Consider the following 19,493-nt stretch of genomic DNA (forward strand, 5'->3'; position numbering starts at 1 on the left):
AGCCTGACGATGAGAAGTTGGGAATATTCCCATGTAAGCATGCCACTTACATGAGGTTGTCATCGCAGTGTTTATCTGCACAGAATCCTAACTCTGTGATCACACTCTTCGTTTAGTGCACTGTAGATTGAGAGTAACGCAGGCAGGGAAGCTGTTGCCTATAGGGTCCAAACTGCCTCCTGCTTGTACATGGAATAAATCAGGCAGTTGCTCAAAGATAGTCTTGAATTTCTGCTAGCAAGCCACACTGGAGAAGCAAAATTTGTGCTCACCTTTGTGGTTTGCAGAGCTCCAATTAGCACAGTGCTTCAGTCCTGCTGCCATCTCAGTCCCTCTTACTTTCTAGGTGCCTAGGGTGTGGTAAAGTGTCTTACAAGCAAGATGAAGTTGATTCAGGCAGTCTTACTAGGGCATTTTTCAGCTTTAAGTGCCTCATTTAGCCAACTTCAGTGTCCTTTTAATGAAGACTTAAAAGATCGTAATAGATATGAAGGCTTTTGTCTGCATTTCTTTTCAGGTGAAATGCTACCAATAATCGGGTGAAAATGTCTGTGAAATGCCACCAAAAATTGGGTGTTAGCTCTCCAGTATTTTTTCCTCTATAAATAGTTTCTTTTCCCTAGATATGTTATTACAACATCCACATGAATAGTTATCCACTTGAAGTTTTTGATTTTATAGCTCTTGCTTCTCCGTACAAACTTAGCTAGCCTGTACGCTTTGAGGACGTTTTCCACTTCAGCAGCAAACTTGTTTTGTTTTATGATACTTCTTTGAGAATTATCTAAGTTCTGTTGTGGTTGGATTTAAGTATCAGAGTCCTGCTTGGAAGGAAAACAGGTGGTTAAGTCTGGGCTTTAAGTTAGGAGAAGAGGTTTGTGCTGAAGTGACCAGAGGGACTCTAGCTGTCAGTGGTCAAGGTGAGGCAATGCATTGGGAGAGGGCTTCCTTCCTCTGCTGTCACTGTTAGGTTAACGTGATCACCTCTCTTCTTTTCACAGATGGATGTACTCCTCTCATGCTGGCGTCTCTGCGTGTGGGCAGTTCCGATATTAGCGAGGATGACGAGGACGCAGAAGACTCCTCAGCAAATATAATAACAGACCTGATCTATCAAGGCGCCAACCTGCAGGCCCAAACGGACCGGACGGGGGAGATGGCGCTGCACCTGGCAGCCCGTTACTCCAGAGCAGATGCTGCAAAACGTTTGCTGGATGCCGGTGCGGACGCTAACGCACGGGACAACATGGGACGGACTCCCCTGCATGCAGCTGTAGCTGCTGATGCCCAGGGTGTCTTTCAGGTACAGCAACTGAAGAACCTTTTTAGAGTGTTTGCACACTGTAATATACGAGCCTTTGCAGGCTGTGCTCTGTTCACTCCCTGCCTTGCTCTCACACCTTCCACGGTGTGATGGCCAGGTGAAACTCCATCTTAGATCCAGTTTCCTCAGGTATTCTTAGCCTGAAGAGCTCAGCATGCATAAATTGTCCTGCATCTATTTATTAGGTCTGACTGCATCTATATCACTCCCTCGTTATCTGGGTTCTTGCATTTCATTGCTCAGGCTGCTTTTTCATTATAAAGTTGCTCTTGAGTTTCTTTGAAATCCTTGATTTTCCTCTGTAGCATTATTGGAAAAAATAAATAAATCTGTCTTGTTGTGTTGTCCAGATCTTGATCCGTAATAGAGTGACAGACTTGGATGCCCGTATGAATGATGGAACAACCCCATTAATTCTGGCTGCACGGCTGGCTGTGGAAGGAATGGTGGCTGAGCTGATTAATTGCCAAGCAGATGTGAACGCCGTAGATGACCACGGTAATGTGGATGTGATGAACCAGGCTGGGCAAATATTGTGGTGCAAGCAAGGAGGGGAGGGTTTCTGCTCTCTCAGAGGTTGGGCTGCTCCTAAGTTCCATAGCTAAATAGGACAGCAGACTCTCTGGCAGATGTCCTCCCAACAATAACAAACTGCAGGCTGCTTCAGAGCAGCTTGGTTAGGAAGTCCTGGGAAAGATGCAGGAGAAATGAGGGGTTGGATGTGCTGGGATTTTGTGTACAGGAGACATGGCTCTCTGGACAGGTTATTTAAAAATAACAACAAATAAATAACACACAGAAAGAAAGCCAGTGCTGGAAGTACCATTGTGTCTTGGGAATATCACACAATTTCCAAAGTGTAAACATCGCTTCAGGATACGTTCACATGCTGTGAACTGTACTGCAGTTGCTTGCTTCCCTCAGTGTGCTCTGTCCATCTTGGCTCTTTAGAGGATAATTCATCTGTTTTTTAACGAAGTTCTTGGGTTTCCCTGCAGGTAAATCTGCTCTTCACTGGGCTGCTGCTGTCAACAACGTGGAAGCAACACTAGTGCTGCTGAAAAATGGAGCCAACAGAGACATGCAGGATAACAAGGTAAGGTTTTGGTGGTGCTCAGCACGGCTGTACTTCCTATCTCAAAGCATCTCATAGATGTTGGAAGTGAACTAAATTCAAATTTCCTGAACTGGGTGCTCAGTACGGGTTTTCCAAACCTGGCCTGTGACTGGAGTTCTCCCCAAGTGCTGGATGTCCTGCATGACTTTTGATTTGGGGCAGCAGTTCTCCTTCTTGTTTGGCCATGTTCTGGGCATCAGTGCTGTTCTGCCCTTGTTGCAGAAAGGGAGTGCAATGCACAGTCGGTGCAGGGGAGCACCAGGGTGGACCGTTGCTTATGTAAAGCAGCTGGATTGTGGTTAGCCAAGAGTCAGATCTGGTGGCACAGCAGCAGCTGTGTCCTGTCTCATTACCAGGGATCCTAATGCAGGGAGGAGGATATGGGGCAGAAACCCCACTGTGTGAGAAACGGTCTGCACTGTGCAGGCCTCGTAGCTTTACTGCTGTTAGTTTTTACTTCATCTGAGTCCTTGACTTCTTTCCTCTGTCTAGGGCTTCCATTTTGAATCATTTTCTGTTGCCCCGTGGATTGTAGATCCCCCAACAAGCTCTGTTTCTGAGCTGTTTTAGTCCTTTTTAACTTTTCCTTATGGAGTACCATGGGAGAAAGGCAGCAGGTGCTTTTAAAGTTCCTCAGAGGACTCATGGCAGAACAGCACCCATCCTGATGGGATGGCTTAGTATGCATTTATCCCTCCCTGGTTGTTTAACCCAGGGTGAGTTGTTCTTGGAGGCAATTAACGAGGTACTGCAGTAGATCACACTTCCAGTTGTTGTGATACCCGTAAGAGCACGAGGTATATGTTGCTCCCTACCGTAACGAAGCTGCTAAAACACTTACTCTGTGCTTTCAGGAGGAGACACCGCTCTTCCTTGCTGCTCGGGAAGGCAGTTTCGAAGCAGCGAAGATCTTGCTGGACCATTTTGCTAACCGAGACATCACGGACCACATGGATCGTCTGCCCCGGGACGTGGCCCAGGACCGGATGCACCACGACATCGTGCAGCTTCTCAACGAGTACAACCTCGCGCACAGCCCCACCGGGCACCCCGGTGCCATGCTGAACTCTGCCCTCTCCCCGGTCATTTGCGGCCCAAATAGATCCTTTCTCAATCTGAAGCACGCTTCCTTAAGCAAGAAGTCGCGGAAACCGAACGCCAAAGGCATCATGCCCACAAACCTCACCAAAGACGCAAAGAGGAGAAGGAAGAAGTCCCTCAGCGAGAGCAAAGGGCAGTTCTCAGAGAGCTCGGTGACCCTGTCACCAGTCGACTCCCTCGAATCACCCCATGCTTTTGCATCCGAACCAACATCGTCTCCGGTGATGCCGTCGCCAGGGGTGTTGCATTCATCACCCAGCTCCCTGCTGACCGCTCCATCGGTGCAGGCCGCGCACTCGATGTCCTTCTCCAACCTCCACGAGATGCAGCCCTTAGGCCGTGGGTCCGGCACGGTGCTCCCGTCTGTCAGCCAGCTGCTCTCGCAGCACAGAACGACCCCTCCGAACAGCGGGCTCGGCAGGCTGCGGCCGGCCAACGTTTCCACCGAGTGGATGAACCGCATGGAGATGAACGAGTCTCAGTACAACGAGATGTTCGGCATGGTGCCGCAGGTGATGCATTCGCACCCCAGCGTCTCGCAGCAGAGCGGCTTGGTCCAAGCTGATACGAAGCACATGGGAGTGTCCAGGGAGTCTCTGCCCCCTATCATGACTTTCCAGCTGGTTCCCAAGGGTGGCATAAACCAGCAAGCACTGCCGCAGCAGGCCCAGTCAAACTGCGCTCAGAACATGGCCGGGCCTCTCAGCTCCATGTACCAGATCCCGGATTTGGCCCAGCTGCCCAGCGCCTCCTTCTCCATGGCTGCCATCCCTCAGCAGGACGGGCAGGTGGCTCAGACAATCCTCCCAGCCTACCACCAGTTCCAGAGCTCGATGGGGAAGTACCCCACGCCTCCGTCACAGCACAGCTGCTACTCCTCGGCCACAGAACGGACTCCTAGCCACAACCGGCACTTACAGGGGGAGCACCCATACCTGACTCCGTCGCCCGAATCTCCAGACCAGTGGTCAAGTTCCTCCCCGCACTCGGCCTCTGACTGGTCTGATGTGGCAACCAGTCCCGGGAACAACCAGCGCGGGCCCGCGGCCGCCCACATGTCGGAGCAGCAGCGGAACAACATGCAGGTGTACGCCTGAAGGCTGCCCGAGGTGAAGCCTGACTAAAGCGGACTCCAGAACTCATGAAGGTCTTCCAGGATGGAAATGAAGAACCATTGTAGTATCCAAGAGTCTTAATGAGCCCAGGATGTTCTTTCGTTGGAGGGACTGTGGTTGCTGTAAGCTTTTATGCTTTCCTAAACAGAGAACTGTAGAAGCTGGTGGTGGAGAAGACCAGCTGGGTCGCTTCTAACCAACTCCCATCCACCTCGGGTGTGATTGCTGTCTGCACTGGATTCTCCAGTCCGCTTTTAAACGCGTTCCACCACTTATCTGGAGAGACAGCTCTTCAGCTTAATGCATCTCATGGTCGTTTCTCCAGAAATTTAGCCAAAACCAGCTTTGTATCCTTATTTTGTTACTCCTTTTGTTACCTACATAACCGCTCTCTCCGAAGCACCTTCTACTAGTTCTCCTCGAGTTCAAGTTGCCTTGTTTTGACTCAGCTCAGAGCTGCACCCACATTCCTAGACCCCTCCTTCCCACGGCTCTCCTTGCTCAGCAAGCAAGCCAGACTTCCCAAAACACCTGCAGGTCAAGTGACTAGAGTCACCAGTTTCTGTCACGCAGCTTCACCCTCTCCTCTTTGAGAGCCTTTTTCTTATACAAACCTACTAATAACCCCTTACCATTCTCACTGCCTGCCCTCAAGGTATTCTGAGATTATATATACATATAGTCTTCTTTTAAGCCTTTTTATTTTATTTTTTAAAAAATTTTTCCTCCTGAAAATGCTGGTCTGACCTGTCTTCCCCCCGCGGTGGCCTGTAGGCACATCTCTCCCGAGCTGTATGTCTTCCTCGAGACACGCCTGACCCTCCTGACACACTACCCTCCCCGTGCTCCCGTCACGGCAGGCGTGTCTGTGACAGCCCTCACGCGCTCCCCTATCGGAAGAGATGCCCTGGATGTCATACAGGCCTGCTGATAAACTCTTGGGGATTAACATGAGTGTTTCAAAACCTAATAGTGCAAGCTCCCAGCATTCTTGCACGGCGCTCCCCTCCCCTCCATCCGAGGGCTGCCGTGTGTCCTGTCCTACAGGTATCGTATGCTGCCTCGCTGTGGTGTTATCGAGAAGCGTCAAGGATGTTGTTATATGTTTGCAGTGTGTGTCCTTCTGCGTCGGGAACGGTCTCCAGCCCTTCCAAAGCGTCCCTCTCGCTCCAGCCCTGGGGCAGTGCTGCCTTGTCCTCCCCTTCCCAAAAGGAAGCTGCAGCACTGAGTCCTGAGCAGGCTTCCAGCAGCGCAGCTGAAACCAGGAGCTGGGCTGAGCGGCCGACCAAATAGCTCAGAAACCATCTGGTGCAGTTCGGTCCACAGGTTTGGGGCTGTCCTCTGCTCTCAGCTCCAGCCTGTACTACAATTTCCTGACTGAGGTACGATGCCTACACAGCACGGCAGCGGCATCGAGCCCCCCTGGCGGCTTTGCAGTTCGGGAGAGCAGCTGTCCCTGACCCTAGCCGGACAGCCGCTGTTTCTCCCTTTTCCACAAGAGTAACACTTCCCTGAAGGGCTCTACACCACTCAGAAGTAGAAGTGTAGGTTTCTAGGGGTGGCTCGCTCCTACCTCTTCGGGGGAACCCTGCGGACACGTTCCAAAGAGATCTGGAGCTGTCGGCTGTCGCCAAAGGACAGAGGCGGCCGCTCCCCTCTGAGCAGCGGTTATTTAGCATCCTACCGTGTACAGTATTTTTCTCCGATGTTTCTTTCCATTCTAATCGAGAGTAAAGCTTTTTTTTTTTTTTTTTTCTAATTCTTTTGATTCAACTCAATGGTACATGAAGGCAGGGCCTCAGGAGGAGCTGGTTCCAGGGGCCGTGTTTTTCGGGCTGAAGTTTTTTGTCCTGAAGTTACTGCTTTTTCTGACGCACACAGCATTCCCCGTCACACTCGCCGCAGTGTGTACTGTGAAGTTTAGCTGCAACTGACTCAGATTTCCAGGCAGGAGCCCGCGAGCTCCTGGAGGTCTGTCGAGGTACATGTTTCACTGCAAATAATGAAGTGTTGCTACATCAATGCTAAAGAAACAAAGGGCTTTCCCTCGTTAGCCCCAAATAACCAAGTGCCTTTTTATATATGTGGCTACCATTTACAAGATGAGTGCTTTCTGTGGAACGAAGCCAGTTTCGTGCCTGGTGTGTTAATATGATGGCCCTCTGCCTTTCCTTTTTTAACTACTTGTAAAGATAATATCTCCTTAAGGTGGTATTTTATCTCATAAGTTGTAGAATAACCATTCACACAGCAGCATTTTCCTATATTAATAATGGAAAATATTTGCTTATTTTTACATTTTTTATAAAAGTCTTTTATGAAAATAGTTGCTGCAAAATGTATAAGCAATTTTTATTCCCAGAATAAAGAGTATGTGCCCGGTGTCTGTGTGCTGCTCTTCTCATTTGCCTTCCCAGCTATCATGGCACAGCCACTGCATTGTGAAGATGGGGTTATAAACAGATTTTCAGTGTGTGGCAGCTGTTTGGGCCCTTGAGAAGGGGAGGACTCGTCAGGACCTCTGCAGTCCAGGTCAGGAGAGAGCTTTTGGAGTTCAGGAGTGCTTTTTGCCATGGCTCAGCAGCACACCAACATCATTAGCTCCATCCAAGGAGCTGTGCCACGCTCAAGCTTAGCAGGAGGATCTGGGGGGGCGGTCCAGCTGGAATGGATGGGGAGGAACTGAGATGATCTTTTTGCGAGATGCTTTGAATAAAAGCTTTCGCTTCCCTGGGAGCTGGAGCAGGGCTGGGGATTTGTGACGATTCTCCACCCTTGGAAGCTGGGAAGCGTGGCTCTTCCACGCTGTGTTCTCAGACCTGGAAAGTTTCAGACTCGAACAATTAGAGAACAAATTGACAATGGCTTCATTCCTGGGTTTTGAGCAGGGAGCTGCCCCTGAAGCCTCAGGCTGAGCAAATGCTCACCTGGCAGGTTTTCAGCTCTGGCTGTGGACACTGGCGGAGCTGCTAGCAGAATTACAATGCCTAGGAGGGATAATAAAGCTGCTGGGGGGACAATTTCGGAGTTGAATACTCAAACAGCGTAGCTCCTTCATCTTCCAGCAGAGCCAGCTTGACGAGTAGGAGTCTCCAGGAGGCTTTCATCCACCTCCCACAAGATTCCCCATCCGTGCCAAAGTTGAGGCAGCTCCACCGAGCAGAGCAGCGCCTCTTGGGCACGGCTGCAATGCATTCGGGGCTGCTCAGGCTGCGACCTGCATCTCCTGGGGCTGGCTGTGTGTGTCTGCTCCTGATGATGAGTGGCCTGTGAGAACCTGTCCTGGTGCATCCAAACAAGCCTCATTGAACCAGCCAGGCAGGGAACTGGGGCATCTTTTATTTAGCTGAGGAGTAATGGAGTAGCCTCAGGCTCCCGGGGGGGATATTTCCATGCTGTTTCATAAAGCAAGGGTGAAGCCTCATCTTCAGGGGAGGGGTTGCTGTGTTCGAAGAGCGTCCCCATTAGCCAGAGTGGCTGGGCCCCATCTCCAAGGTCATCCCTTTCTCCTTGGAGAAGCGATAGCAGGCGGCCGCCTCCATCGGATCCTCCCTTTGCTCCCAGCACGCAGCGGCTGCATCGCAGCTGTGTGGGCGAGGGAGATGGGTCTGATCCTCCACCCTCCCTCATGGGGCGAGGGCCGGGCCTGCCAGCGCATGCTGGGCTTGGAGGAGCTGTGTATTTGGGGAGGCAGGAGCCATGAGAGAGCCCTGAGGGGCGAGCACGCGGCTGCTGCCTCATGGCGGGGAGCAGCGGCCATGTTGAGGCCCGGTGGGGCTGGAGGAGCTGCCTCCTCCTCCTCCTCCTCTTCTTCATCTCCTCAGAGGGCCGCGGGGCCCTGCGTCAGCGCTGGGCGTGGGGGCCGGCTGTCCCCACCGCTATCTGATGGCCCCCGGCCGCGGGCTGTCCCCGCGCCCTGCATCCTGCTGGCAATGCCGCCAGGCAGTTCAAACAAAGGCGGTGGCTGACGCACTGCGGAGCCGGGCAGGGCACGAGCCCCGCGGGCCCCGACCCCGACCCCATGGGTTGTAACCAGGGCCTGGGCACGGGGATGCTCAGATCACCCCAGGACGGCCTCCCCCGGGGGTCTCGTCCCTGTCCCCATCCTGTGGTGCGCCGGGTGGGCCCCCCCGGCAGGTGTGAGGCTGGAATGTGTGGAGAGGCATCTCCGTTTGCGTGGGTAATTCGTGCTAATTGCAGGGGGTTTATTGACCAACTAGGAGAGGTTCTTCCTGTCGCCGAACGCAAACAGCCGAGAGCTTGGCGGGCTTCCAGCGGAGGTGGAGGGCGCAAAGCGGTGAGCTGTAAGGTTTTTATGGTGGCCATCACCTCAGCTCGGCAAATAGTGAGCCTGACGAGCGCGGGGCTATAAAGGGCAGCTCCTCTCTCGTCCCGGAGGACTCAGCAAGGGGCTGTTATTCCTTCTGATCTCCGTTTGGCAGGTGAGGACAGGGACCCCCAGCCTGCACCCGCTGCTGCCCGCTCTCCCCAGCGCAGTGCCGGGGGGCCCGGGGGTGGTGGGAGCGCTGGGGGAGGCAGGCGCAGCCGTGCAGTTTTCAGCCCCGCGTCGACTTTTGTCACTGCTTCTTTGAGGGGAAGATGAGCTGGGTCTGCAAATAATCCCCGCTGCCGGGGATTAGGGCAGATAAAGGGGGAGCTGCGCTGCGGTGGCATGTGATCTGCCTCCGTAGCCTGGGTCTGGCGGGGATGCAAGCTGGGGGAGAAAACAAAGTCATGCACAGAGTCCCTGCAGCCCCACTGGCCCCTGCTCTGTCCTTGCCACTGCTGCTGCCCAGCACCAGCACAAGGCACGGGGTCCCTGGTCCGTGCTGGTGGCCGCACTCTCCCTGTGGTCCCCACAGAGCAGCGTGGCTCCCCTGGGTGCCCCTCACCAATGCCATCACCGATAGGGCTGGGACCCCCCTGGCGATGCCCCCTGGGGACCCTGAACCCTACTGGGGGCTGCAGCAGTGACCTGTGCCAGGGAGGGGACGGGGGCACAGCCCCGGGGTGCCAGCTCCTGCGAGGGGCCGGGCTCAGGCTGTAGCAGGGTGGGTTGGCGACCCCATGTGAAGGCAGCAGCCCCTGTCCCCGAGGGATTTGGTGACCCCCCCGAGCTCTTGCAGGGGACACTGCCAGAAGCGAGGAGGATGGTGGCAGCGGCCAGGCGTGCCCTCCTGCTGCTGGGCTGCACGGCAATCCTGCAGGTCACCGGTGAGTCCTGGTGTACACCCCGCGAGCTGGGGAGACGCTTCTGGCTCGGGGTGGGGGGCACGGGGCTGAATCTCCATCCCTACAGGTCTCCCTTCAGCAGGCGCCAGGTTCCTGGTCGACTGCCCCGAGGGCTGGTCCTACTACAAGACCAGCTGCTTCAGGTATTTCCGCCAGCTCCGCACCTGGGACGAGGCAGAGGTAAGCCCACCGGGGTGCACGGCCGGGTGTCCCCCCACCCCTGCAGCAGGGTTGCGGGGTGCCGGTGCCCCTGCACTGCCCCGTGTCCCCCCCGCAGGCACAGTGCCAGAGCAGCTACTCTGGAGCCCACCTGGTGTGGGTGGAGGAGCCCAAGGAGGCGGTCACCCTGCGCAGGGTCATCTCCTACTACCAGCGCTCGCAGCCCGTCTGGTTCGGCCTCCAGCTGCAGCAGGTGAGGGGGCGGTGGGTGCCCGCGGGGCTGGGGGCGGCGGGGCCGTGCCTCTGACCCTGCTCTCGTGCGCAGGGCAAAAGCTGGCAGTGGACCAACGGGGGCAGGTACAGTGACACCATCAATCTTCCCGGGAACGGTGCCCATGGGGGGGAATGCGCCCTGCTGACCCAAACCAGCGGTGAGTGCCTGCAGCCCCATGTCCCCATGCTCGCTCTCAGCTCGTGCCCCTTTCTCCTCTGGAACCCCGTGAGCATTTGGTGTCCCAGCTTGGGGTCTGTCCCACCGGGCAGGGGGAGCTGAGAGCTGCTGCCCCTCTCCTCCACCAGCCGCTGACCCCTCTGCACATTTCTCCTGCAGGTTTTTCCGTGTGGTCCAGCGCCGACTGCCAGCGGCGGCACCACTTCATCTGCAAGTTCACTCCCCCGCAGTGAGCGCCGAACCCCGCGCTGGCTGCACTCCTCCCATCCTACCTCTGCCCTTAACTCTTAAAAATAAACCCATAAAAAGAGAAGCATGCAAATTCAGTGTGTTGTTTTTGCAAAGACCTGGGCTGCTCTGCCCACGGGCGTCGGGGCGAGGCAGGGGCAGGAGTAGGGTGCTGCTGCAGCTCCCAACACTTCCCAGCTGCTGGTGCTGGTGGAGTTAAGTGGGGAGAGAAGTGTTTGGGGTAAGACCCCAGGGGCCATGGGACCTGGGAGGCATGGAGGGACACAGGGTGCATGCATAAAGTGTCCCTGGGTGGGGACAGGGTTGTCCTGGGTGTGCAGGCACAGGGGACAGGGCCCCCTCTGGGTGCAAACGGTTCCCGTGCACACGCGGGTCCAAGGGGCCATGTTGACAGTAGCACCAGGACCAAAGGTCCCCTCCTGTGCCACCGCAGTGCTGCTCCAAGCATCACGTGCCTGTTTGCTCTGCTGTTTTGGACACGGCTCTGCCCCCGCACACCTCATCTTTTTGCCCCGGAGCAGCCACACGTGAGAAAGGTGGACGCGTCCCAGGTGGCGTGGGTGGCACCGCGCACCCACCACCCTCTGGTCCCTTCCCCTGGGCAGCAGGGGAGGTCACACAGCACTGTGCACGCTGCCTGGTGGCCACAGATGGCGAGCCACCGGTGCCACTGCCACCACTGCCCTGTGGGCACAGCGCCGAGTGGGTCACTCACAGGCACCAAGCCCATCCCGCTGCTCTGCCCGGCTCCAGCCAAGCATGTCCTGAAGCTTTGGGACACAAAACAGAGACATCCTGCAAGTCCCCCCCTCCAAAGCCAGCGCTCGCTCTGCTGTCCCTGTCGTGTTGGCTGGTGCTCGGCGACCTTTGAGCACCAGGGCCCGGCATGCTGATAAGGGCCGGGGGGGCCACGCTGCCCGCCCACGGTGGGACCAGGCAGTTTATAAAAGTGCTGCGTCAAGCCCGTCCTGCTGTCCGTCCCTCCGTTTGTCCGGCGGCCGGGGCGAAGATGCTGCGCTTGGTCGGCCGCGCTGCGCGCTGCTGGGGGGCCAGGCGGGGGCCGGCGCGGGCACCCCGGGTGTCCCAGTGCCCCGCGGCCACCCTGCAGGCACGGTGAGAGCCTTCATGGAGAAGGCAGGGTGGGCACAAAGCCCAAAGGTGGGGGGTGTGACACCCAAGGGTGTTGGCGTGTCGGAGAGGGGGCCGCCACGGGACCGTCGCTGCTCCCTCTGCCCCGCAGCCTCTCCAGCACCGCAGCGGCGGCCGGCACGGGGACCTGGCCCAAGGACGTGGGCATCCTGGCGCTGGAGGTGTACTTCCCCGCACAGTACGTGGAGCAGGCCGAGCTGGAGCGCTACGACGGCGTGGAGGCCGGCAAGTACACGCGGGGCCTGGGCCAGCAGCAGATGGGCTTCTGCGCCGCCCACGAGGACATCAACTCCCTGTGCCTGACGGTGGTGCAGCGCCTGGTGGAGCGCGGCCGCCTCTCCTGGGACGCCATCGGCCGCCTGGAGGTGGGCACCGAGACCGTCATCGACAAGTCCAAGGCCGTCAAGACCGTCCTCATGGAGCTCTTCCGCGACTCGGGCAACAGCGACGTGGAGGGCATCGACACCACCAACGCCTGCTACGGCGGCACGGCCTCGCTCTTCAACGCCGCCGCCTGGGTCGAGTCCAGCGCCTGGGACGGTGGGCACGGACAGGACGTGGGGCTGGGGGGCAGCCGGGCACGGGGAGGGCAGCGTGGGGTGGAGGAAGGAGGCAGGAGGTGGCCTGGAAGCCAGGGATGCTCCAGCGAGCCCTGAAGGCAGCTGCTGCCCCTCCAGGCTGCCCATCACCTTCCTTTCTCCGCCACATCGGCCGTGGGACACCATGGTGCAGGGATCGGGGTGTCGGGGTGGTGCCAGGACCGCGGGATGGAGGCTGCTGCATGCTGATGTCCCCACTGGCCCCTCTGTCCTCCCCCAGGCCGCTACGCCGTGGTGGTGTGCGGGGACATCGCCGTCTACGCCACGGGGAACGCGCGGCCCACGGGAGGGGCCGGCGCCATCGCCATGCTGGTGGGACCCAACGCCCCCCTGGTGCTGGAGAGAGGTCGGTGCCGCTGCCGAGACCCCCGGGGACGGGGGGTGACAGTGCTGGGGGATGCACCCCAGGGTCCCGGCTGGCCGTGCCACCCTAGGCACCCGGGGAGGCCGGTGGGTGCTGTGGCCATAGCGGTGACGGGGTCACCGTGACGGGCAGCACCCAAGGGTGCTGGGACCCCGACACCCGGCTCTCCCCTGTGCCCCCAGGCCTGCGGGGGACCCACATGGAGCACGCCTACGACTTCTACAAGCCTGACCTGGCCTCCGAGTACCCGGTGGTGGACGGGCCCCTGTCCATCCAGTGCTACCTGCGGGCGCTGGACCGCTGCTACGCCGTGTACCGCAGGAAGGCGGAGAGGCAGCGGCAGCAGGGTGAGCGCTGCCACCGGGGCGCCCGCACGGCCCCGCAGCCCGCGGGAGGCTCACGGCCCCGCTCTGCCTTCCAGCCGGCATCCAGCAGCCCTTCACCCTCGACGACTTCAAGTTCCTCATCTTCCACACGCCCTTCTGCAAGCTGGTGCAGAAGTCGGTGGGGCGGCTGCTGCTCAACGATTTCCTGGCTGCCCCCAACCCCGACACGGCTGGCGGTCTCTACAAGGGGCTGCAGCCTTTTCGGTGGGTGCACGGGGTCCCTGCCGTGTCCCCCGTCCCTCCCGGTGTGCTGGGGACACCCCGGATTGCTCCTGGGGCTGCCTGCACGGGGTTCAAGCCGGGCTCTCTCCGGGCAGTGGCGTGAAGCTGGAGGACACCTACACCAGCAAGGAGGTGGAGAAGGCGTTCCAGGCGGCCAGCCAGGAGATCTTCAACCAGAAGACCAAGCCCTCCCTGCTCCTCTCCTCCCGCAATGGCAATATGTACACGCCGTCCATGTACGGCTGCCTGGCCTCCCTCCTGGCACAGTGAGTCCCGGGGGGCTGGCGGCGGGGAGAGGCCGATTTGGAGACCCCCAAATTTCCTTGCGTGCCACCCCCACGTGGGCACGGGCTCGCCTCCCGCCCCGCGCTGTCCCCGAGCCAGCGTTTCCATGCCACTTTGCTGGAGAGCATAAAGCCCTTCTGTCAGCAGCATGGGGATGAAAACCCCCTTTTTGTGCCCAAAGAGCCCCTTTTTGTGCCCCACCACCGGCCGGGAAGGAGCCGTGGGAACAGCCAGGCACGAGGGCAGTGCAAGCACCCCGGGATGTGACAGGGGACAGCAAACCTGCCCTGCGCCTGGCGTGGCAAAATTGCCCCGTTTGCTGTGTCCTCCTGCAGGTGCAGCCTCCCTTATCTCCCCCTGCTTTTGGCACCGCAGCTCCGGTTGCAATTTAATCCAGCCCAGCGTGCCAGGGCGCTTCTGGCTGAGGACGCAGCCCCTCACGCCGCCCCTCCGGCCCCAAATGGCTCCCAATTCCCCCCACAGGTGCTCGGCTCAGGACCTGGCCGGCTCCAGGATCGGCGCCTTCTCCTACGGCTCGGGGCTGGCCGCCAGCATGTTCTCGCTCCGCGTCTCGCAGGACGCCTCCCCGGGTGAGCCCCGTCAAGGGCGACGGAGCTGGGTGCCGGGAGGGGAGGGTGGTGTGGGGTTGCGGCCGGGGATGCTAATCCTAATCTGGGGACCCTAACCCTAACCCACGGCCAGGCTCGCCCCTGGACAAGCTGCTCTCCAGCCTGGCCGACCTGCCCACCCGCCTGGACGCCCGCAAGCGCGTGGCCCCGCAGGACTTCGCCGAGATCATGAAGCGCCGGGAGGAGACCCACCACCTGGGTGAGCGGGGCCACGGGGGGACGACCTCCCCTTTGGGGCCCCGTGGCCGTCCCCGCTGAGCCTGGTGCCCTGTCCCCGCAGCCAACCACACTCCCCACGGCTCCCACGCGGACCTCTTCCCCGGCACCTGGTACCTGGAGCGGGTGGACGACAAGTACCGGCGGCAGTACGCCAGGAAGCCCCTCTAGGGCACGGCATGGTGAGGGAGGACGCTGCCCTCCCTGCCTGTCCCCAGCCCTGGGACCCCGCTCCTTTTGGGGTGGGGAAGCAGCAAGCAGCCACTCGGGACCCCGAGCTGGTGGGGACGGGAGCGTTTTCTGCCCAAATGCAGGCGGCACAGGGAATAAAACGTGGGTGCGAGGAGGAACGCCCCAGCTCTGGCTCCCAGTCGTGAATGGTCACTGCTACCCAGCCCTCCCACCCCATAAAGGGCCCCCAAACACTGTGCTGTGGGATGGGATTTATCCCCGGGCACCCCACGTGCCCAAGGCGCGCGGCACCTCCCAGCCCCGTACCCCTTGGATAGGTGTGTGCCCAGCACCCTGGGGCCAACGGGGTGCCAAAATGCCATTTTCCCAGCTCCTGACAATGGCACCGTCCCCAGGGGAAAGCCTGGGGGGACAATTCCTGGTGGATAAGAGCGGGGAGGCCACGCAGGAGGGCTCAGCACTTCTTGGAGCGCTGCCTGGTCCCTGGGCACCGTGGCCAGACAGGACCTCGGCGCTGCAGCAGCGCCTGCAGAGACCTTTGCACCCTGAGCAAACAGTGCTGGGGGTGATGGGGCAGAGCCTCGAGGGGCAGAGGCTGCGGGGAAGGGATTAGGGTCAGCTACGGGGGACGCCATGGGGCAGAGCCGCACGGACGAGGCACGGCACGCTCTCTCCTGGATGTTTTATTATTTAGCACGGCGCTCGCCCAGCTGCTGGGGTGCTGCGGGCGCGGGCAGAGCCCGTGCTGGCGGTGCGGGGCTAGAGGTGGAGCTGGAAGGCCTCGGCGACGCGCGGCTTCAGCTCGGCGAGCTCGGGCAGCGGGGCCGACAGCCCCGCCACGCTCCACTGCTCCCCGGCCACGGCGCCCGAGCTGTGGTAGGACTGGAGCTGGACGCCCGCTTTCCCCAGCAGCCCTGGGCGGGAGGAGAGGGCTCAGGGTCTGCAGTCTGCCCTGCAGCACTGGGACCCCACGTGGCGGTGTGGGACCACGGGCAGCGGGGCTCTGCCCACCCCACACCCCCTCAAAGCTCTCTGATATTATCCCTTCCTCCACCCCTTCGCTCCAAGACCCCAACCCCATGCCCAAGCCACCCTTTTTCCACCTCTCCTTGCATCACCCCCTCGCCACCTTCCCCCTATTGACTCCGGGCTAGTTTTTGGGACCCCCATGGGCCATTCCCTCTCTCGGGGTGACACAAGGAGCTCACCAGCGAGCGTGGGCAGCGTGCTGGGCTCGGAGGCTTTGGCTCTGTAGACGAGGACGTGGCCGGCCAGCGGGGCCGGCTGCTTGAAGGTGGCCCCGCCGAGCTCCAGCAGCAGCGGGGTGCAGCCCTGCACCGTCCCCACCGCGCGCAGCGGGGTGCCCTGCAGGGACACCTGCAGCAAGCCAGAGCTGCCGTGGGGCTCGGGGGCCACGTCGCTGTGGCTGGCTGTGACCTGCGGGGCAGAGAGGTGGCTGCTCAGCACCAAAGTCCTCTATGGGGTGTCCCCGGGGGCCACGGCACCCATGCGGGGTCGTGCCGCTTGGCAAGGAGGGATGGATGGGGTTTGGGGAATCCATCAGGCTGGCGTGTGGAGCTCTGGGTGTGCACAAACCTTCAGGCCGGCCTCCTGGGCCAGCAGCAGGGCGTTCACCAGGGTCACCTCCTTCTGCCTGCCTCCAGCCAGCACGCCCGAGACCACGGCGGGCGCCAGGAAGCTGCCGGCATCCTTCAGGGGGGCCCCTGGGGTGCAGAGCCAGCAGCGGGCGGTGCGGTCAGCCCGTGCCCATCCTTATCCCGTCCCTCACCCCACTGCCCAGCCACCTCCCAGCCCTTTTTCCACCCCCGGCGTGTCCCCTCGGGGTGCAGGGTGCACCCTGCCCGCCTCACCTAGTGTGCAGAGCTGCAGGCTGCCCTGCGCCTGCTTGGCCGCCGCGCGCAGCACCGAGCCCAGCGCCTTGGCCAGGGCGATCCAGGGCTTGGTCTGGGGCGCGAAGGCTTTGCTCAGAGCCTGCCCGTTCACCTGTGAGGAGGAAGAGGAGCAGGAAGGGAGATGGAAACCCACAGGTGAGCCCAAAGGGTCCCGCAAGCATTGTGCCAAGGGGGACACCGAGGCACGGAGTGTCCCCGCTCCTCTCCCCGGTGCACGGGGGACTCACCACGCCGGCCAGCCCCCTCCCGGTGGCCATGTCCACCATCTGCATGGCGATCTCCTTCCCGCAGCGGCTCTGCGCCTCCCGCGTGCTGGCGCCCAGGTGCGGGCAGCAGATGACGTTGGGGTGGTTCACCAGCTCCCGATCCTTCGGGGGCTCCTGCCGGCACAGCCCCGGCCCGGCCTCAGCCCCATGCACATTTTGGGGGTGCCGGGGTTGGGTTGGAGGGGTGCTGGATGGGGTAGGGTTGTTTTGGGGACCCATCTCACCTGCGTGAAGACATCGAGGGCGGCCCCGCCGCACTGCCCCGACTGCAGCGCCCGCAGCAGCGCGCCCTCGTCCACGATGCCCCCGCGGGCGCAGTTCACCACCTGCACGCCCCGGCGGCACTTGGCAAAGGTGCTGTCGTTCAGCAGCCCTGTGGGGCAGGATTGGGGTCCTGTCAGGATCCGTCAGGACTGGGGATACCGGGAGGGATGCCCCGGACACCCCGCAGCCCCCTGCGGACCAGCCGAGCCCCCTACCCGTGGTGGAGGGCAGCAGCGGCGTGTGCACCGTGATGAAGTCGCAGCGGGGCCAGATCTGCTCCAGGGGCAGCTGCTCCACGCCGAAAGTGGCCGAGGTCTCGGGGGTGATGATGGGGTCGTAGCCGATGGTCTGAGGCAGAACAGGGCGGGGGGGGGGCTCGCTGCTACAGCCAGCACCACCCCCAGCACTGCCCCCTGCCCCGCTCCTTACCTTCATGCCGAAAGCCTGCATCCGCGTGGCCACCTCCCTGCCGATGCGGCCCAGCCCCAGCACGCCCAGTGTCTTCCCGTTCAGCTCCATGCCCATGTACTGGGGGGCGAGGGGAAGGCTGAGCCATTGCAGCCCCCCCCCTTGTCCCCCACCCCGCTCCGTGCCCGCCTCCTACCTTCTTTCGGTCCCATTTGCCTTCCCTCATGGAGGCTGCCGCCTGCGGGATCTGCCTGCAAGGGGGGGGAGGTCAGAGCGGGGCTGGGGGCTGTAGGGTGGACGTGACCCCCCCAAACTGCCCCACGCTCACCTGGCCAAGCACAGGATCATCCCGCACGTCAGCTCGGCGGCGCTGAGGCTGTTCCCAGCGGGCGTGCTGGGGACAGAGAGCGGTGTCACCGGCGTGGCCTCACCTCGGGGGTCACCCCCTGCACCCCAAAACCCCCCCCCCAGCTCGGTGGCACCGCTCTGGGCCCCGTTCTTACTTCATCACCAGCACGCCCTTCCTGGTGGCCGCCTCCACGTCCACGTTGTCAACGCCGGTGCCCGCTCTGCCCACCACCTGCAGCCTCTCGGCCGCCTCCAGGACCTCGGCGGTGACTTTGGTGGCCGAGCGCACGATGAGCCCATCGCAGTCCTGCCGGGGGGACGGATCCCGTGCGTCGGGACGGGCTACGGGGACGCCTGGAGCTCCCCGGGGGCCCGTCACCCGTGGGGGCGGCGGGGCTGGGAATTGCCACTGCCGGGGGCGCAGGGCTGGGATCGGCAGCGTGAAACCAGCCGGGGCTCTTGCATCAGACGGGAGGAGGCGGGGACGGGACCCGCTTGGAGAGGGGGCCCGCGACCTCCTCGACCCCACAGCGTCCCCATGATGTCCCCGTGACGTCCCACCAGGGAACAGGGCTGTGAGGCCACCGTGGTGCCCGCCTGGCACCCTGCTGCCACCCACCCAAGCCGGGGGTGACGGCCGGTGGTGTCCCGAACCCTGCGTTGTGCCCGGACCCCCTGGGCGCTCACCGCGATCTCCACCAGCAGCTCCTCCTTGCTCAGCCCGGGTTTCTCCAGCACCTGGATGCCACCGGCCTGCAGGATGTCCCTGCAGCAGGGGTCCAGGCTGTCGCTGATCAGCACCTTCTGCAGCTTGGCCAAGGCCATGGTGGGGACGCGGCGTTGCGGGGCCGTCGGGGTCCGTCCGTGGGGCTCCCGACCAAGAGGCTGCTGCGGGCCGCCCGCTGGGCTAAATGCTGCCAGAGGGGCACGTTTGTGGGGCTGCGCTGCTGCCTCATTGGATCCCATTTCCATAATCCCACCTCTTTTCCCTCCTCTCCCACCCCGCTCGCCGCTGGGTGGCTGCGAGCCCGGGGTCTTGGCCCCATTCCCGGAGCCCCCCACCCTGTGGCAGGGGGGATGATGGAGAGGGGAGCTCAGGAGGGGGCTGTGGTGGGGCCCCCCCAAGCCCTGAGCACCCCCGTGGGTCCTGCACCCCCCTCGCACCGCCGTCGTGCCTCAGTTTCCCTGCCATGGAGAGGCAGGAGGGGGGCTGTGGGGTGCCAAATGGCTGAACCCCAGAGCTGCGGGTGCTGCTGGCAGCCCCATCCCTGGCCCTACAGGGCATGGTGCCCCCAGCCCCCCAGCAATGGGGTGTCCCCAGCCCCACAGGGGGGGACAGCTGAGAGATGAGGCAGCGCCGTGCCCCCTGCCCGCCCCGGCATCGCGCCCACCGTTGAGCAATGCCCCGATAAGGGGCCGGGGGCACGGGGCCAGCCCCAGCCGCCAGCTCCCAATTACGTGGGGTGCCCGGGAGCCGCCCAGCAAACGCCCTCCGTGGGGCAGG

General features: G+C 61.0%; 4 protein-coding genes across 4 annotated transcripts in view; 3 read left to right on the forward strand and 1 right to left on the reverse strand.

Moving 5' to 3' along the window:
- NOTCH2 (notch receptor 2) overlaps positions 1 to 7,039 on the forward strand; it is a 259,660-nt gene extending 252,621 nt beyond the window's left edge. The window contains exons 31-34 of the mRNA XM_084527072.1: positions 1,002 to 1,303; positions 1,675 to 1,822; positions 2,323 to 2,420; positions 3,296 to 7,039. Of these exons, the coding sequence (XP_084383198.1) occupies positions 1,002 to 1,303; positions 1,675 to 1,822; positions 2,323 to 2,420; positions 3,296 to 4,639 (1,892 nt within the window). The 3' untranslated portion in view covers positions 4,640 to 7,039. The remainder of the gene's footprint in view (positions 1 to 1,001; positions 1,304 to 1,674; positions 1,823 to 2,322; positions 2,421 to 3,295) is intronic.
- Positions 7,040 to 8,908: 1,869 nt separating this feature from the next.
- REG4 (regenerating family member 4) lies at positions 8,909 to 10,821 on the forward strand. Its single transcript, XM_084527110.1, has 6 exons — positions 8,909 to 9,099; positions 9,784 to 9,871; positions 9,957 to 10,069; positions 10,167 to 10,301; positions 10,374 to 10,479; positions 10,659 to 10,821. The coding sequence occupies exons 2-6, from the start codon at positions 9,808 to 9,810 to the stop codon at positions 10,730 to 10,732; spliced, it is 492 nt and encodes a 163-aa protein (XP_084383236.1). The 5' UTR covers positions 8,909 to 9,099; positions 9,784 to 9,807; the 3' UTR covers positions 10,733 to 10,821.
- Positions 10,822 to 11,718: 897 nt separating this feature from the next.
- Positions 11,719 to 14,968, forward strand: HMGCS2 (3-hydroxy-3-methylglutaryl-CoA synthase 2). The gene is made up of 9 exons (XM_084527107.1): positions 11,719 to 11,861; positions 11,989 to 12,437; positions 12,717 to 12,842; positions 13,043 to 13,207; positions 13,282 to 13,450; positions 13,564 to 13,734; positions 14,237 to 14,343; positions 14,456 to 14,581; positions 14,663 to 14,968. Exons 1-9 carry the CDS (start codon positions 11,758 to 11,760, stop codon positions 14,767 to 14,769), a joined length of 1,524 nt encoding a protein of 507 aa, XP_084383233.1. The 5' UTR covers positions 11,719 to 11,757; the 3' UTR covers positions 14,770 to 14,968.
- Positions 14,969 to 15,457: 489 nt separating this feature from the next.
- PHGDH (phosphoglycerate dehydrogenase) lies at positions 15,458 to 18,897 on the reverse strand. Its single transcript, XM_084527106.1, has 12 exons — positions 18,677 to 18,897; positions 18,145 to 18,296; positions 17,970 to 18,035; positions 17,838 to 17,892; positions 17,663 to 17,761; positions 17,449 to 17,581; positions 17,194 to 17,342; positions 16,931 to 17,083; positions 16,662 to 16,794; positions 16,387 to 16,514; positions 15,999 to 16,227; positions 15,458 to 15,704 (listed from the first exon to the last, which is right to left on the reverse strand). The coding sequence occupies exons 1-12, from the start codon at positions 18,812 to 18,814 to the stop codon at positions 15,550 to 15,552; spliced, it is 1,590 nt and encodes a 529-aa protein (XP_084383232.1). The 5' UTR covers positions 18,815 to 18,897; the 3' UTR covers positions 15,458 to 15,549.
- Between the last annotated feature and the right edge of the window lie 596 nt (positions 18,898 to 19,493).

The sequence above is a fragment of the Aythya ferina genome (genome assembly GCF_964211825.1).
Source record: "Aythya ferina genome assembly, chromosome: 8".
In the NCBI taxonomy this organism is placed as follows: Eukaryota; Metazoa; Chordata; class Aves; order Anseriformes; family Anatidae; genus Aythya; species Aythya ferina.

Bases quoted from the DNA above. Each gene is read 5' to 3' on its own strand.
- HMGCS2 (XM_084527107.1), top strand. From the start codon at position 11,758: ATGCTGCGCTTGGTCGGCCGCGCTGCGCGCTGCTGGGGGGCCAGGCGG. The intron at 13,208-13,281 runs GTGAGCGCTGCC...TCTGCCTTCCAG, and splicing joins GGAGAGGCAGCGGCAGCAGG to CCGGCATCCAGCAGCCCTTC. The intron at 13,735-14,236 runs GTGAGTCCCGGG...TTCCCCCCACAG, and splicing joins CTGGCCTCCCTCCTGGCACA to GTGCTCGGCTCAGGACCTGG.
- REG4 (XM_084527110.1), top strand. From the start codon at position 9,808: ATGGTGGCAGCGGCCAGGCGTGCCCTCCTGCTGCTGGGCTGCACGGCA. The intron at 10,302-10,373 runs GTGAGGGGGCGG...TCTCGTGCGCAG, and splicing joins TCGGCCTCCAGCTGCAGCAG to GGCAAAAGCTGGCAGTGGAC. The intron at 10,480-10,658 runs GTGAGTGCCTGC...TTTCTCCTGCAG, and splicing joins CCTGCTGACCCAAACCAGCG to GTTTTTCCGTGTGGTCCAGC.
- PHGDH (XM_084527106.1), bottom strand. From the start codon at position 18,814: ATGGCCTTGGCCAAGCTGCAGAAGGTGCTGATCAGCGACAGCCTGGAC. The intron at 17,582-17,662 runs GTAAGGAGCGGG...GTTCTGCCTCAG, and splicing joins TGCAGGCTTTCGGCATGAAG to ACCATCGGCTACGACCCCAT. The intron at 16,795-16,930 runs GTGAGTCCCCCG...TCCTCCTCACAG, and splicing joins GGAGGGGGCTGGCCGGCGTG to GTGAACGGGCAGGCTCTGAG.